General features: G+C 56.6%; 4 protein-coding genes across 4 annotated transcripts; 2 read left to right on the forward strand and 2 right to left on the reverse strand.

Annotated features, from left to right (window-relative positions):
- Nucleotides 1-73: 73 nt before the first annotated feature.
- Nucleotides 74-2,550, forward strand: CHGG_02924 (uncharacterized protein; the record flags this gene model as incomplete). Its single annotated transcript, XM_001229439.1, has 5 exons — nt 74-368; nt 427-521; nt 571-1,122; nt 1,669-2,374; nt 2,534-2,550. The coding sequence occupies 5 exons, from the start codon at nt 74-76 to the stop codon at nt 2,548-2,550; spliced, it is 1,665 nt and encodes a 554-aa protein (XP_001229440.1).
- A 68-nt stretch (nt 2,551-2,618) lies between these two features.
- Nucleotides 2,619-5,759, reverse strand: CHGG_02925 (uncharacterized protein; the record flags this gene model as incomplete). The annotated part of the gene is made up of 6 exons (XM_001229440.1): nt 2,619-2,653; nt 2,769-2,798; nt 3,266-3,561; nt 3,919-4,062; nt 4,217-5,594; nt 5,660-5,759. 6 exons carry the CDS (start codon nt 5,757-5,759, stop codon nt 2,619-2,621), a joined length of 1,983 nt encoding a protein of 660 aa, XP_001229441.1.
- A 2,567-nt stretch (nt 5,760-8,326) lies between these two features.
- On the forward strand, nt 8,327-8,866 carry CHGG_02926 (uncharacterized protein; the record flags this gene model as incomplete). Its single annotated transcript, XM_001229441.1, has 2 exons — nt 8,327-8,495; nt 8,724-8,866. The coding sequence occupies 2 exons, from the start codon at nt 8,327-8,329 to the stop codon at nt 8,864-8,866; spliced, it is 312 nt and encodes a 103-aa protein (XP_001229442.1).
- A 3,170-nt stretch (nt 8,867-12,036) lies between these two features.
- On the reverse strand, nt 12,037-15,192 carry CHGG_02927 (uncharacterized protein; the record flags this gene model as incomplete). The annotated part of the gene is made up of 2 exons (XM_001229442.1): nt 12,037-12,465; nt 13,186-15,192. 2 exons carry the CDS (start codon nt 15,190-15,192, stop codon nt 12,037-12,039), a joined length of 2,436 nt encoding a protein of 811 aa, XP_001229443.1.
- Nucleotides 15,193-15,651: the final 459 nt, after the last annotated feature.

Genomic DNA, 15,651 nt, shown 5'->3' on the forward strand with positions numbered 1-15,651 from the left:
AAGGTCCTGTCTTACGCATCCCCACCTACCCATTGACAACTTCACTTTTCCCGATTCAAGCCAATTTCTCACAATGCCGAGCCTATTAGGCAAACGCAAGTCACGGGCTACAGTAGAGGAGCCTGAGGCAATTGCCGATGCCCAAGAACTCCTCAGGCAACACTTCGAGGCGCGTTTCAAGCCACTCGCCGGTGCCGCTGCCGCCCCCTGTGCCGCTCAAAAGAAGACAACCAACAACGACTCCAACGGCGATGGCATCGACGCTAGCCAGGATGATGACGACAGCGACGTCAATTCGGATCAATCTGACTCGGATTGGGGCGGGGTTTCGGACGATGAGAATGAAGACGAGGACGAGGACGAGGAGGGTATGCATTGGTTCCCTTGGCTATCTTGCGACACTGGCTCCCTACTAAGTCCAGACAGATACCGGAGCACATGTCGTCGAGGTAGTTGATCATACATCCAGCACCTCAACCACAACCACAACAATGAGCAAACGGGAGCTCAAAGCTTACCTCGTAAGGCTGCGCATGCATCGTATTGATCTGCCGAAGTTACCGCTGACAGTCAGCCCAGTCCTCCCGCCCACCAGACCCCAGTCAGCTCGCGGCGCAGACGACAGCCACCAACTCCAAAAAGACACCTGCCGATGGGGACCCCGAAGACAGCGCCGCCTTCCTGGCCAACGACCTAGCCTTGCAGCGGCTTATTTCCGAGTCCCACATCCTGTCGGCGGCCGGCGCAAATCCGTCCCACTGGCAATCTGAGCACGCCGCTGGCACCGCCACCAACGTCCGTGCCTTCGCCGCTGGTCGCACGGCCCGCAAGACGACCGACATGCGCGTGCAGGCCCTGGGGGCCAAGGAGAGCATCCTAAGTCAGGCCAAGATGCCCATGTCCATGCGCAAAGGCATTGTCAGTGCCGCCGCGGTGAAGGAAGACAAGAGGCGGAGAGAGGCACGGGAGAACGGCATCATCCTCGAGCGGGAGACGAAGAAGGCCAGAGTTACCAAAAAGAAGGGGAGGAGTGATAGGCCAGTCGACCTTCCCGGTGTGGGTAGGATGAAGGGCGCCGAGCTACGGGTTAGCGCCCGAGAAGCGCGCGAGATCGCCGCTTCGGTGAGAAAGCCGGCTGGGAGAGGGAGGGGCAAGAGGAGGAGGTGATTGTGCCTCGGCCTTGCTTACGCATCCTGCAAGCAAGCCCTCATCTTGCATATCGAGCACTCCGCTCTCAACCTGCGAGGCTACCTACAGAGGATTATTTTATTTGGTAGCATTTGCCTGGGGAAAGGGTTAAGGGACGAAACGTCCTCCCGATTCTGACAGGGCCCGCGATCCCCGCGCCCCTATCGTACATTTTTACCGGGTTCACAACCAAGCTTTTCCTAGCAGAGCTGTTGAAACACCCCACGACCTCACCTTCCCGGCCGCTTCCCGTCTATACTGCCCCCAAGGCCTGGTTTCAAACCATCACCAATTGACCGGCAAGCTGGTCGATTTGGCAACTTCCCGGGCCGGTCCAACCATATTGGTGCCCGAGCCGTTGAGTTATCAACGAGGATCCCATGCCTCCTTAGGCTAAAGTTATCTGCGGGCGTACACACGCCGCCATCGCCCCCACAATGAGCATTCCGCGTTCCTATTGCAACGTAGAGAACACCGTAGGCTGGGCCGTTGGCCATCAAGGAGTGTTCGGCCCTGTGGGACAAGAGTGCGCAGCCGGGCCGTCTTACCAACGGGCCTGTCTTGGAGAGGCCGGGAATCAGAGGAACGTGCCTTGGAAAACAAGCCCAGACGGCGTCACGCAAAGATGAGAAATTGAATCTGATACCCGACGACCACTCAACGGTCCCCGTGTACGAGCCACAATCCCAAGCTGCTACCATGTGTCTGCCCGTCTGTGTGATCTCTGTCTCTGTGCGCCCTCGCTCGCCGCCCCAAAGGGCCATCATCAAGTGTACAAACACCAACAACACCACCACCCTGTGCCCCCTCCCCCAAACCTACGCGCAGTCTGTACAACATCACCCATTTTATATGTTGGGCCCGGACCAAGCGGCTGAGCCGGTCCTACCCAACCCAACCCTTTCGGCTCGTGAACCAATCGAGCAACCCCAACCGACCAACTGGCTGACAATGACCACCAGCCAAGGGAACCCCAATCCAAAAATCCAACAATCCAACAAGCCAGCCAGCCACGCACTGCCAGACACTGCTAGACACTGCCCAACCAGACTAGTCGAGCCCACCGGGCCCGATATCTGGGCCGCCCCCGAACCGGTCGATCGGGGCGGGCACCCACCCACCCAAGCGGCCGGCACTCTCTCGGCCTTGGGTTGGGACGGCCAGCTACGTATACGTGCAGGTGTAAGTAAGTAAGGAGGTGAGACTAAGATCGGAGATCGGCCGCGGTTGGGGTAGGGTAGCAGATCTGGGCGGGAGATGGCCAGTCGATCGTTTCGCCACTTGCTGTTCAGTGATTTGTCTGGCTGGTTGGTGGTGATATGTGTAAAATGCTACAATATGTCAGCACGTGGTGGTGTGTAGGACCGATTGGATAGGTTGGCTTGGGGATGGGGCGCTGGTGATAGGGAACGGGGGAACGAGACGGGAAATCAGACATCTTTTATAAGCATTGTTGAAAGTTTTGCTGTCTGGATGAACACAATTAGTAAACAGGCTAAGGCAGAGGTAGTTCGCAGAGCACACAGCTGGGACGAGATATTTCCAAACATCAATTGATTCCCACCGCCCTAATATCGTACTCTTGAGCACCAGCCACCCTATCAGGACAGCTAATGTGCCTATCAACTAGCGAAAAGAGAGAAGGAGAAAACACGGAATAAGGAAGAAGACCGAGCTATATATACAAAGACAAATAAATGCAGTTGTCTTCTCCCTTCTTGTCTCGTCCGTCCGTCCCATACTCCCCCGAGGCGGTTGAGGAACGCACTCCTCAAAAAACAAGACCATTTCTCTCCTTGCCAGCTCGCCGCCGTCTCTAGCGTAAACCCAACTCCGTCGTTTTTTCAGCCACTGCAATGCTTACTTACAAAGATGCGACCGCCTCGGAACCGTAAAACGAGACAGCCGCGGACAAAAGGGAAAGACAAGAATGTCACACCACGGGCGGTAACCAGCGATGTAGTAAACAAGGCCCAGATAGAGCCAGGCATGAGGAAAAGAAAACAATATAAAATGTGTAATGTCGCAGCAAAATGTCCCAACCCCTACTTGCCGCCGCCGACGTCCTAAGCCATACCGCCCGTATTAATGGCGTGCGGTTGGCTCATGGTCATGGGCATGCTAAGCGTTTGGAGGCTGTTAAACGTTTGCGTTTGCGTGTGGCTTTGGTTGGTTGATGGTTCGCGGTGAGGTGAAGGACCGTTGTTGCTGTTGACGGCCGCATCGAGCGACCCGGCAACATAGCCGCCCTCGGAGGTCGGCGAGGCGTCGTCGATCGAGGACAGCTGGTCCTCACCCGAGTATTGCTCCTCTTCTTCACCCGAGTTGAAGTTGCCCTCAGCACCGTCATTGCGATCATGGGTGCGCTTGTGTCTGCAAGGAAGACCTTTGTTAGTCCCGTTTCATACCTGACAGAGTTTGGTCGGGCTGTTGTGTTGTGACTATTGGCGATCTCTGTAGGGTTGGGTGAGGATTGCTCCGCTCTTGGCGTGCCACTTGCGCAACATTGCTGCTCAACTTCCCAATTGTCGACTGACGAAGGAAATGATACACCAAGGAAATGAGGGGGGCATACTGTGCTAGGTTGTCTGATCGGGAGAACGCCTTGCTACAATAAGGGCAGGTGTAGGGTCTTTCTTGTGTGTGTGTTCTCACGTGTCTGGAAGGTTTGGTCAGATACACCGCAGGAGGTTCACATGTTTACAAATGAAATGTTTTTCAAAGTCTTACCGCTTCAGGTGCTCCAATCTCTTGAAGAGGCGACCGCAGGAGGGGATGGGGCAGGTGTGGGACTTTTGGGGATAGGGGCCAAGTTCCATGACGGTTGCGGACCGGGCTCTGCGTACCACGTTGGGGCCACCATGCATCATTGGCCTTTGGTCGCTCAGGGGGCCCAGTTCATCGACTGGTAGCGGTGAGTAGTCGTGTTGATGAAGAGCCATGGGGTTGAGAGCGGGGCTACCCTCCACTGCCGACAGCGGTGTCCCATGACGCGACAAATCGAGCACCTCCTTGTGCTGCGCCATACCGGAGGCGCTGTATGTCAGACCCGGGGGGGGAAGTGTCTCCAGACTCTTCACCTTCGGCAACAGGGCCGACAGAGGCGGACACTGATCTCCTGAGGTCGGAGGGGCGGTGGCTGCCCTGGGTTGCCGCCGCAATGGCCGCAGTGGTGGCCGAGAGCGAAGGAGGGATGGATGAGCGCCGCCTCCGTTGCTTATACGTAGGCGAGCCCTCAATGACGGACGAGTACACATTGTTCGAACCATAGCTTCGCGGGAACGAAGGACCTGTCAAGTTTGACGGCGGGAGGTGGAGCATGCCATTCAGGGCACCGACAGGGTTCAGGTGGTCCGGGATAGCGCTGTACAGGCCCGTCTCCTCGTTGGCGATGTATGCAGGCTCGCCACCAATGGCGAGTGCTTGTTGCGGGGGTGTCAATGGCTCGTAGGAGACCCTATGGCTGTAATCCTCGTAGTGGGACGACACGAACGACGGGGCGGGCGAGTACTCCAGGCCGAACGCGGGCATCGACGTGTGCCGTTGGTGCGTTTGCGCCATTGGGACACCGTTCTGGTTGTACTGAATGCGGGGGTGCGAGTACTCGGGTTCCCGCTTGATCGCTGGTTGAGGTGTGGGCACACTGGGCGTCATTGACATCGCTCCATAGGGAGCCATCGCTTCCATTCCGTCCGCCATCGGAGCCATCGTCTGAGGCATTGGGGGCATTGACTGGGGCATCTGCTGAGGCATTTGTTGAGGCATCGGCTGGGGCATCTGCTGGGGCATCTGCTGGTGCATCATCTGCGGAGGGGGCATCGAGTCAATCGGCGCCATCACCGGAGAGGTGCTCTGTTGCTGAGAGAAAGAGACAGGTTGTGGGTTGAAGGACGACGAGTTCGCCTGCTGGGCTTTCGTGAGTTGCTCGTACAGCGACTGCGACGAATCGAACTGGAAAGAGAGGGCTGGCTCGCTAACGGCGGCCGTCGTGGCTTCCTGGCCCATCTTCTCCCTCTTTAGGTCCCGCTCGAGGGCGTCCAGGAAGAGCCTATCGTGGGGGACGCTGTACCAGTAGAAAACCTTCTGCTTCTTCTGTGTCCGGATGCAGTTGTTCTTGTAGAGGAAATCGAGAAATGCGCTCTTGGGCTCCTCAAGCGTGGCGTCCGTCCCGGACTTGAGGTTGCGCAGGTCCGAGAAGATGCCCTCCTCAAACTTCTTGGAGTTCTTCACGGGCCGCCCAAAGGCTTGGAAACGGAATGACAGACATCTTACGATGTCTGTGCCGGAGATGTGAAAAAGGTTGTTCCAGAGCACGCACGAAACGTACTCGCCGGTCGGGAGGAGAAATCGTCTAATGTATTGATCGTTGGTCCAGTCAACTGGTGCCGAAAGAAGAAAGTATTTGACTACACGCCCGGGTTAGCAAGGTCTGCTTCTACTCTCCCATCACCGCCTGGCGCGAGCCACTCACGATTATCAACTTGCTGCAGGGCTACCTGAGCATCCTGTGGAAGGTTGTTCTGAGCCTCAGCGCTCAGCATGAATGTTTCTGGGATCTGTTGTCCGGCCATGGTTGCATTCTGTTGGTACATAACGCAGCCGCGGATCGTAGGAAATGAAGGAGGCGAAAAGTTCTTAGGCGCTGCCTGCGAACACTTTCGATTTGTGCGTTTTGGTTTTAAGAGTCGAGATTTCCGAGACCAGCCCGTGACATAAGAGATGTGGTCCCAACTCTTTCAATGCTTCCAAAGCGCCTCAGGCGGGGTGGTCGGGGCGGTCGGCAACCTGTGCGATAGGCCGTTCCTTTGCGATACAACAAGACCCGTTCGGGTTGTCACCGTGAGTGCCGTGCCTTGGGGCAGTGCGGGCGATGATGGGGTGGTTGTTGGTGCGGTGCGGTGCGGTGCGATAGTGGACAATCGGCCGAGAGAAACAATGGATGAATAAGAACAGGGCTCTTGTTTAAATGAAACGAAACCGATCGAAAGGATACCCAGGTATCGATGATTATCAAACAGGCTCAGGGAGCTACTCGGCAGGGAGGTTGGCGGCTGACGGCGTGGGCGATGGCTGCGACGCGAATTGTCGGACCCTTCACAAGATGCAGGTGCTGCGCTGCGCTCAGGCGGGCAGGGTTGCGGAGCGACGGGGTGATTGCCTCTGGGGTCTGGATCGGAAGGGAAAAAACTGAGGAACCGACAGTGCAAGTGTGCCAAAAAATACACAATGCACGATGTTGCAGGAGAGATAATATGGTGGTCCTCCTGCGACACTATCCAGAGAAGGAGAAAGAAGAAGGGGGGGACGAAGAAGGAGTCTTGGGAAAAGGATCGCGAGATAGACAAGAAGGCGAGCGAGTGGGCGGCCCCGGGGGGTTTAATGACTTTGCTCGTCGCCTGCTCGGGCCCCAGGGATCCTGGGTAGGCTAGCCAATGGAGGCAGGCGATGGAGCCAAGGGTAAGTGGGTCTCCATGAAGTGCTCCGTTGTGCGAAGGAAGGGGCCCCCACTAAATAAAAGCACAGACGCCACAGGCATCGGCAGCGGCCTGGAAGAGCACCCACAGCGCACGCCCACAAAACCATGGCCTGGCTTCCTCGTTCATCCACTTCAGTCACCGTGTCGGGCAGGCATCCAGCCTCCGAGATTCGGGACCGGGCGTGTCCCCAAAAGTGGGGGGCTCCCGGCACACAGCAACCAACATGGCATGAGCAAAAAAGCCGAGCAGCCTTAACAAGTCGGGACTCCTTCCTATCTTCGAAGATTGTTCCCGGCGCAAAACTGGAGAGACGCGCGTGATATGACGAGGAACAGAAGCGTCAAGGGACGGGTAAGGCTCTTTGCGTATGTACCTACTGATTCGGTTCCATTGCCCCTGTCACCCCATACGACAAGACCAAAGATAAGGGACGAGGAACCAGGAACTTGATGCATCATACTTGTCCGGGACTAGACTCTTTCCGTTGGGCTCGGTTTACATGCCTGATGATGCTGGTGGCGCGGGCGCAACGACACCTCTCATGGAACATGGAATAAGTCACCAAGATACTCACAAGGCGTGGTGGAGAGGCCGGAGCTAGCGTCGTTGCCCCACGGCATGAATGGCGAGGGAGGAGCGCATCGGCCCATTCTTTCTCATTCTTTTCTTGCCATTGTGGATGTTTGGGTGGCCATACCCAAAGTGGACTCTGGACCAGGGAGTGAGGTCGTTGCGCTCTGTCTTTTTTCGTTGTATCTTTCTAACCCCCTCCCTTCCCTTGGCTGGCGGCTCATCCGACTTACCATTGAGTTGACGCGCCCTCGTTGTCTAGTCCCATCGTCATGCGGTAGATGCATCTCGTTACCATTGGACATCGGGTCCGTTGTGGCGCTCAGCTTTGGGGCCCCTCACACCAATGCTGCTTTGTTTTGCGTTTCTGCGTTCCCCTGAGGACAGAAGCACTGGCCACGAGTGCGCCGCGCTGTGGAAGCGCTCTGGAAGCCACAACCGAGCCGGCCGTTTCTCCAGGCCTGGGTTCTTTAGGGTAGGGTTTCCCGTGAAATTGCTCCTCATAAAAATATCCTGGCTTGCCTGGCTTTGCGATGCAGTCGGTGCTACCAAATGGAGGGCATGGGACCTCGCCATCCCCCCGCTCGCTTGATTGGGCTTTTTGGCTGGGCAGTACCGCCGACGTAGCGTTGCAATCTCCTGCAAGACTGGCAGTCGTGAGACGGCAAAGGCGGCGTGGGGAATATCGCCGTTTTGGCGGTTTGCTGGCTTAGAGATTTATTGCCAGATCAGTAATGGGAGGTTTGAAGGCTTCTCCCATGCCCGGCAGTGCAAGCCATGAAAGTGATGCTGAGCGGCTCATATTCCGGGTACATCCAGTGTACGACATTGGTTGGAGCCCGGCCAGAAGCGGGATCTGAGATCTGAGATCATTGACTCTCTCGATTACTCAGATCCAACAAGCGCTTGGCTACGTCTTTGTCGTGTTCTTGCACGGGCGACAACTCCATTGTCTGACATCGAGCAAGACGCTGTCTAAAACAATCTGGGTCATCGAGCGTGAACCATCTCATCCTCTTTGGTTTGCCTGGCTCAAGACGACAGGCAGCATCTTGCGGTGAGCCCGTCCTGTCACTGGAATCCTACCAAATATGGTGGAGATTGGTGCGAGATGGATGAAAAGCAACCGCCTTGCCACCCCAGATTGCGAGGAAGATGGAGTCCAACAAGGCTTCGCTGCCACGCTGCCCACTGCCATCGGCCGCTGGCTGTCAGGTCCCCAGATCCGTGCCGCCATCTTGCCCACCCCGCCTCCGGTTAGTTAGTGCACATCGTTACCGCAGCTCGCGAGGTGGGCGGGCGGTGTCCAGCCACAAATTTTGAGCCGACCCTGGTCAAGTCTGAAACATGCTTCAGAAATAGCTCAGTTGGCAGGCCAGGATCCACTTTGTCCTCGCCCAGCCCTTACCTTGGCACACCTGCGCGGTTTGGACACGAGAGCAAAGCCAGGTTGTCCCGCTCAGAGCTGACTCGCTGAATGCCGAATAGATGGCTCTCGGGCTTTCTTCCCCGATGGCTTTTCGGCTGTGATCGACCGTGCTCCCCAGATTGTCTCTGCCCCGCAGAAGACGAGGAGAGCTTGCTTGTTCAAGGCAGCTCGTGCCAGTTTGCCCTTACCTCATCTTCCTTGATCCTTCCCGGTGGCACGTTGAAAGGTAAACGGCTCGAGGCTACCAGGATCGTAGCAAGGCAGGTTCTTCCCTCTTCTCAGGAACACATTTGCTATTCCGTCCACGGTCCTTCGTGGAGGGGGCGTGAAAAGTGCAACATGAGCTCCCAGCAGACGCCCTGGTAGATCTAGTTCCTGTGCGCCTGTTCAACAAAGCCGTTATGCAAAGCATCCGATGCGGTAGGTGGGTATGTCGTTCCGCTTGATCGCCCATGGCTAGCATTTTTGAAACACAAAAGCTATCCGTTTCAGATGTTTACTAACCAGCCCCCACGGCAGACAGCGCGGGTCACAGACCATGGTAGGCATGCGGAACCAAACTCTTCTCCAATGTGCTGTGAATAATACGAAAGCACTGAAGTGTGTTTGTATGCAGATTAGGCTAGATTCGTTGCCCTGGTTGTACCCTGGCTTCTCCGTCCGTGAGGTTGTATCGTGTAACTCCTGGCGCTACCTCAATACCCCCCTGAATGGCGGGAAATGCCATCGATATCCCAAGTATCTCGTCGGCCACGGCATGGCTAAGCGGTGGCGGCCGGGAAATATCGCCGCTGGCGAAACCTCCTCTCAATCGTATCAGTGATTTTTGTTTCTGTTCGATTGCCGTCAGTGGGCATGATCTTGTATGACCCTTGTGATACAGTCAAGGTTTGCTTTTGCTGTGCAAGTGGAAGCATATTCCGTACGCATTGAGGTCCTTACTCAAGATCATGTCTACTTCGCTGCCCTGTTTGGCGATGACCTCTCATTTGTCGGAGAACATGCCAACATCCATTCGGGATTTCCGTTTCATATTCCCGGGGCAGAACAAGAAGCAAAAGGTTGATGTCCACGCCTTGCCGCTGCCCACCGCCCAATCATATGTGCCGTGTCGACAGCCCAAGCCTGGTGGCACGCATTGAAGAGAAGGAGCTCAGGAGCTTGGGCGTGGGGCTGGCCGCACGGGAGACGGGAGACGGGTATCCCTGGATGACATGGAGCTGGTGCGCATCGGAACCTTGATTGGTAAAATCGAGCGGACTTTTCAGGCCGTTGACTGGACATCTGATGACTTCAACATTATCTTCCCTGGGCGAACAGCGAATCGGCAGCGAGATGACAGCTGGTGGCCCAAGAATAGCAACGGAGTGGTCCAGAAATCGGCCGCAGTCGGTAAAGAGCCAGACACCATCAACGGCCTACCCTATCAGATCTGTTCAGATCCCGCTCTGTACGATCTAAACAAGACTGTTTGGCCATCTGGGGCTTGAAAGGACACCCGCCAGCGCGGCGGTAAGGTTCATGTGGGTGTACATATTACGGTACGGAATACGCGGGGTGCACACCATTCCGGCCCAATGCTCAGGTGGGACATGGTTCATGCAGCGAGCGATCTGTGTGCGGCCGTGGTCATGTCCAAGCCGTGCCGCTGTCCTGTCCCGCGGAGCTGGGCGTTGTGTAAGCTCCCTACCAAGTGGAGCAAGCTCTGCGGCGAGCTGAGCCTGTTGATTTGGCGCCCAGGTGGGAAGGTGGACAAGGCCAACCTTTGGCGAGTGTGTGCGTATGTGCCTGTAGCTATTGTTAGAAACTGTTCGGTAATTACACAATAGGTACGATTTAGCGGCGCTCCCGTGAGCACGTCACGACTCAAGAGTGAATTCTCGCTCTTCGGTCCACACGGTAAAGGTGCGGCCAGCGTAAAAAAGACGACCGACTGCTGACTTGCCGTATAAGCGGGTGCCAAGGGAGATCGAAATCCGAAACGTAGAGTAAAAGAGTTTGGTGCTGGCGGATCTCAAAACAATCTGAACAGTTGCCTCAGGGGGGCTCGAGGCAACGGCGGGAAGTCGGCGCAATTGTCCTGCAGCTTCTATTGGTGTGCCTGACCGTGCCTGGCAGCCTGCATGAGCGGGGCGTTCCTCGGCTGCGACTTTCGCGGAGCAAAACAAGAAGCGACCCTGGCGGATTGCCCACACAAGCAACGCGATGGCCAACGAAACCCTTCTTCGATGCAACCACCCGAGTCTGCAGCAAGGAGCAGCTCAGGGACTGGGAAGATGACTGTGCGTTGCGTCGCTCGGTCCCATTGTTGGAGAGCGGGGCACTTCGGACTTGCCAGAAAAGTCAACGGGTGATTGCCGCATTCAGCCTGGTTCGCGTGGTTGCAGAGCGCGAAACAAGCGCCGTCGTGCTCGGTGATGGAGTTCAGGGGTCGGGAAAAGAGATGAAACTCGAGAACGCTGTCGCAGCTTCTTCCAGAAGGGCGGCTCGCGCCTTGACACAGCGGGAACGGCTTAAATTCGGACGGCGGGGGGTAAATAGCAAATGAACAGGGAACAAGCCGAGAGCCAACAAGACCTTCGTCAGTCCGGAAGCTCTGTGGAGATAGGCGACTTGTATGTATGTTTGTTCATAGCCGGAGATAGATTGGAATGCATGTCGACTAGCGGGGAAACCTGCAAGACACACTCTCGCCAAAGAAAGCCGGGCTTGTTGAAGCTGTGAGGTGCAACTGCCCTCGAATTGCTTTTGCTCTGTCTGCATGACCCCACTGCCCGTTTCCCCCGCTAGTTAATAACTTGTACCTGAGTCAGAAAACCTCGATGCAGCAACAACAGCCCGACTCGCCGAAAGCAACACCTGATTCTCTTCCCAAAAGGATCCATTCCGCCGAGCCTGTCCATCCAACTCGTCACCAGCGTCAACCTGCATTACTTACCCCTTGCCCAACCGAATCACCGGGACTGGAAAGGCTCGCCTTTGGGAGCCTTCACCTGAACACCGTGCGCTCCCAAGCCAAGTGCTCGTGCGGTCGACCACCGCAGGGAAAGTCCCTGAACCCAGATTCCTGCAAACAGACACACACCAACAGTTTGTCCTCGCCCGGTCCACTCCTCTTTTGAGCTAGGCAAAGCCGAGATGTCTGTCAATTGCTTCCCTCTATGTGGGCATCCCGTGGAAACTACGTGGATTGAGAGGCAACGCCAAAACAGTGCCTCCGGTTCACGGCTCGCAACGGTCCTAGAGAAAACAGTGAGACTTCGTACTTCTGACTGATCGAGATAACCTTGCCCTGTTCAACTTGGACCTCTCTGCAAAGACCTTGCTCCCACCTGCCCGAGGTTTATCCAACAACCAACAGCTGCAGGGTCATCACCAGATCGACTTTCTGAAACCACGACCCCGAAGGCATGATCGCTGCCACGGCGGGCGATTGTCACCATCCCTGCCCAGCTCTGCGGGTTCCAGGGGCAACGAACGTTGACCTCGGGCGCTCGGACGGCCAAGTGGCAAGCCCTGCTGGGAGTCTGGCCAGCCTCGCCCGGCTCCAGGGGCCAGGCAAGCTAGGGTAAGATGCCATGGGCCCCCAACCATCCCCATCCGCCTCCCCTGCTCCGGTGGCTCGGCGAGGGGCGGCATGAATCCCGGAGCATCCTTGTACCACGCCGCATGGCCCCCGGGAGTCAGTCGTTGAGAAATCCTGACAAGCCGATGAGCCGCCGTCTCTGCGCCGCTGAGGTCGATGGCTCGGTGAGGAAACGTCATTGAGTTCCACATGCCTCCGCCGAGCACATCGCCATCCTAAGTCAAGCCACCAGCCGAATGTGAAGTGGCTATAACTACTACTCCGCTATGCTGGCTCTGCTATCAGATGGTCAAACGGCGTATGCCGTCGATCCCTCTGTTGCCCGATCGGGGTCGCCTCCTCGCGAATATGATCCACCAGCTATCTGCCCGTGTTTCCACATCACCCAAGTCAGTTTCCACCGACAACGCAACACTGGCTGGCCGGCCTCAGCTGGGAGCACAACGCTGGTTCCGCATTGGTCTCGAAACGCGCGATGAAAAAAGGTTGACACGAACGAAAAGAGGACCGAGCCGGGCATTATTTGCCGGATTGGGACCAACCGGCCGTCTTACCCCTGAGGTCATCGCCCCGGGCGAGGGCAGAGTGGTACTCGGCAAGGGCTTCCAGAATGCGTAATCAAAACAGGCCCCCTTAGGGCAGATCCGCCTCGGAAAGAAAAGATCACGAACTAGTGGGGGCCGCGGCAGATGGGCAGATTTCAATTCCGAACTGTGGAGTGCGCTGATGCTTAGCGATGTCTTTCCAGGGGATTTCCCTCTTGTCAGGGGTATCAACAAAGCCAGCGATTAGCTGTTAGCAGTTGAGAATTCAGTGACAAATGCCAGACGCTACATGTCCAACCCGTCCCTGTCATGTAAACTGGCCACCAAAACAACACAGGCAAACTAAATGCTCTTCAACTCCTTCTCCATAGCCTTCAGACCCTCCCGCACCTTGGGACAGTAGTGTTTCCTGAGTAGTTCGCCCTCCCAGATCGTAGTCGTGAACGGGTTGCTCCCCTCGATGGTTTCGGCCAGCGGCTTGTAGGTGCCGTCGCCCTTGCGCTCCTCCGTGTTCCACAGCGCGTTAATCTTGCGCCCGTGCGTGTGCACCACGTCGTGCACCACGCCCAGCACCGCTTCGCTCGACTTCTCGGGCACCTGCAGCGCCACTGACATGAGCTGCTTAGTGAAGGCCGCCAGCCGGAGCGGCGGCACCGAGCGGATGTTCCAGGGCGGGAGGAGCACGCCGGTGAGGCAGCGCAGAAGGAGCACCGTCGTGGTCTGCAGGTTGACCTTGTTGGTCTTGCGGTTGGCCGGGTTACCCGAAGAGCTGTCCTCCGGGTCGGCGAGGTGGAGGGACTTGGCGCCGAGTTCGACGTCGGCGTTGACGGAAAGGCTTAGCAAGCTGCGGTAGAGGTTGGTGATGAAGAAGGAGAGGTCGAGGTGTAGGTCTGAGCGGGCGTTATGGGCATCCTGGCCTTCGAGCAGGGCGAAGGCGGTGACGGTGCAGAGGAGCGCTTCGCGGCTCGTGTCGCGAATGACCGAGAGCTCGTCATCCTCCTCGTCGCCGTTCGTTTCCCCGTCCCCACCCCTGTCCTCTGTGAATTCGCTGTCCCGGATGAGATCTTTGAGGGCCTCAAGAAGATCCCCAAAAAAGTTTTGGTTGATCAGATGAGCGTACTTGGCGAGGCCCTCAAGCACGGCACCCATCAGATGAGGCATGCGGGCCTTGAGGATACGGAAGTAGCTGGCAAATACCATCTTCAGAATTTCGGACTGGGTCTTTTCCCTTTCTTCGTGGCTGACGGCCGCGTCAGCGTGTGCCATCACTTTGTCGGCCTCCTTTTGCTGCTTCATCAACTTCCGTTCCCGTTTGGTCCGGAATTCCTTCTTTACTTTCGGCTTCTTGCCATTTGGTAGATCACCAGGGCGGCTAACCGAGTCTTGTGAAGCCTTGCCAGAGAACTCGGACAGTAACCGCAGGTGCAGGAACAGGTTCAGCACGCTCTCATCAACCCGGTAATCCCGAGCCTTCATCATCTTGGATAGCAAAGACACTGCTTCCATGGAAGCGTTCCCTTCCTCATCGTCTCGGAACAGCGTCTCTAGCGCCTTCAGGCACTTGTTGAAGTTTTCGTCCACCTGGCGACCACTCAGTTTCTTGACGAGTATCCTCAGGAGTTCTCCCCGAAAGTTGAAATGCGGTACAGCATTGACTAGGGTACAGGCGCAGGTGAAGGCAATGCTGGAAACAGGTTGCCCCAATCGCCGAGAACCCGTGGCTGTTGAAGATGCGTGCCTCGCCAAAGTCTTGATGTAGCCTTGATATCCGGACACCAGAGCCTGTTCGTAGGTCCGTAGCCGCTTCACGTCTTTCGATAACTTCTCGCCGGCCTCCTCCGATGCCGGTCGTATCCTGTAGCCCGGGATGACATCTTTGTAAACCGTCATTTGGGTAACGATGCAGAGCTTTTGGATAGCAGGAATTGGCGAATCTCCGATGCGAGCCAACGACTTAAATGCGCCGGGATACTCCTCCGGATCCTCGTTCAGCTGCGTCGCAATTTTGGCGAGTTCCTCTTGAGCTTTTCGGATTTGCTCACGCTCGGGGATCTTGGGCGCTTCCGGCACAGCGGCCTCGGGCTCCTCGTCAATGCCACCGTCGTCCCCTTCGCTCTCAAGCCAATCGCCGTCGCTAGCTACCGACTCGGCATCGTCGTGAACCTGCCATGTTCCTTGGGCGGTCTTCACAGGAAGTCTGCCTCCAGTCTCGTTTCCATTCTTCTTTGCCTCCTTCTTCTTGGCCTTCTTTGACTTCGTTTCGTAGGTTTGCTCGAGGTTCCAGTTCGAAGCGCTTTTGAAAAAGGCCTTTTGAACCCTGACGTCACCGTTGCCCGAATCTTGGCCGTCCTCGGGGGGTGGCGTAACCCTCCTCCGCTTCGACGGACGGGAACTCATGGCGATTGCGATTGTAGAGGGCTGGTGGAGCGGTGGTGATTTCGGGCTGGTGCTCGGTGTCCCTCTGGGTGCTGGATTTTTTTTGGGCCCTGGGATGGAAGAGCAGCCCACCACCAAAATAAGACGTTATCGGAAGCGTACCATTGGCTTAATTGGGCTTATCGGCCCCTCCGACCCAGAAAAATTTCTGGACGAAGGTGCTTCAACGATTCCAGCTATTGAACAAATCCAACGCGAGCTCTCAGAGTGCGGACAGTGAGAGGTGTCAACCGCATCTTCCACCTCCTTCACCCTCCACTACCCGCATTTGACGGCGCCGTGTGTAGCTAACCTATACATGGTTAATTGGCGGCCTACAACCTCGAACTGCCCACTACCGCCGCCGAGACCGTTTTCTGCCCGCGTCAACTCGCCCCCCCTTGGTCGCAAACGAAGCCGACGAGAATTACACGCGGGGAA

Source organism: Chaetomium globosum, genomic scaffold (genome assembly GCF_000143365.1).
Source record: "Chaetomium globosum CBS 148.51 scaffold_2 genomic scaffold, whole genome shotgun sequence".
NCBI classification, from domain to species: Eukaryota; Fungi; Ascomycota; class Sordariomycetes; order Sordariales; family Chaetomiaceae; genus Chaetomium; species Chaetomium globosum.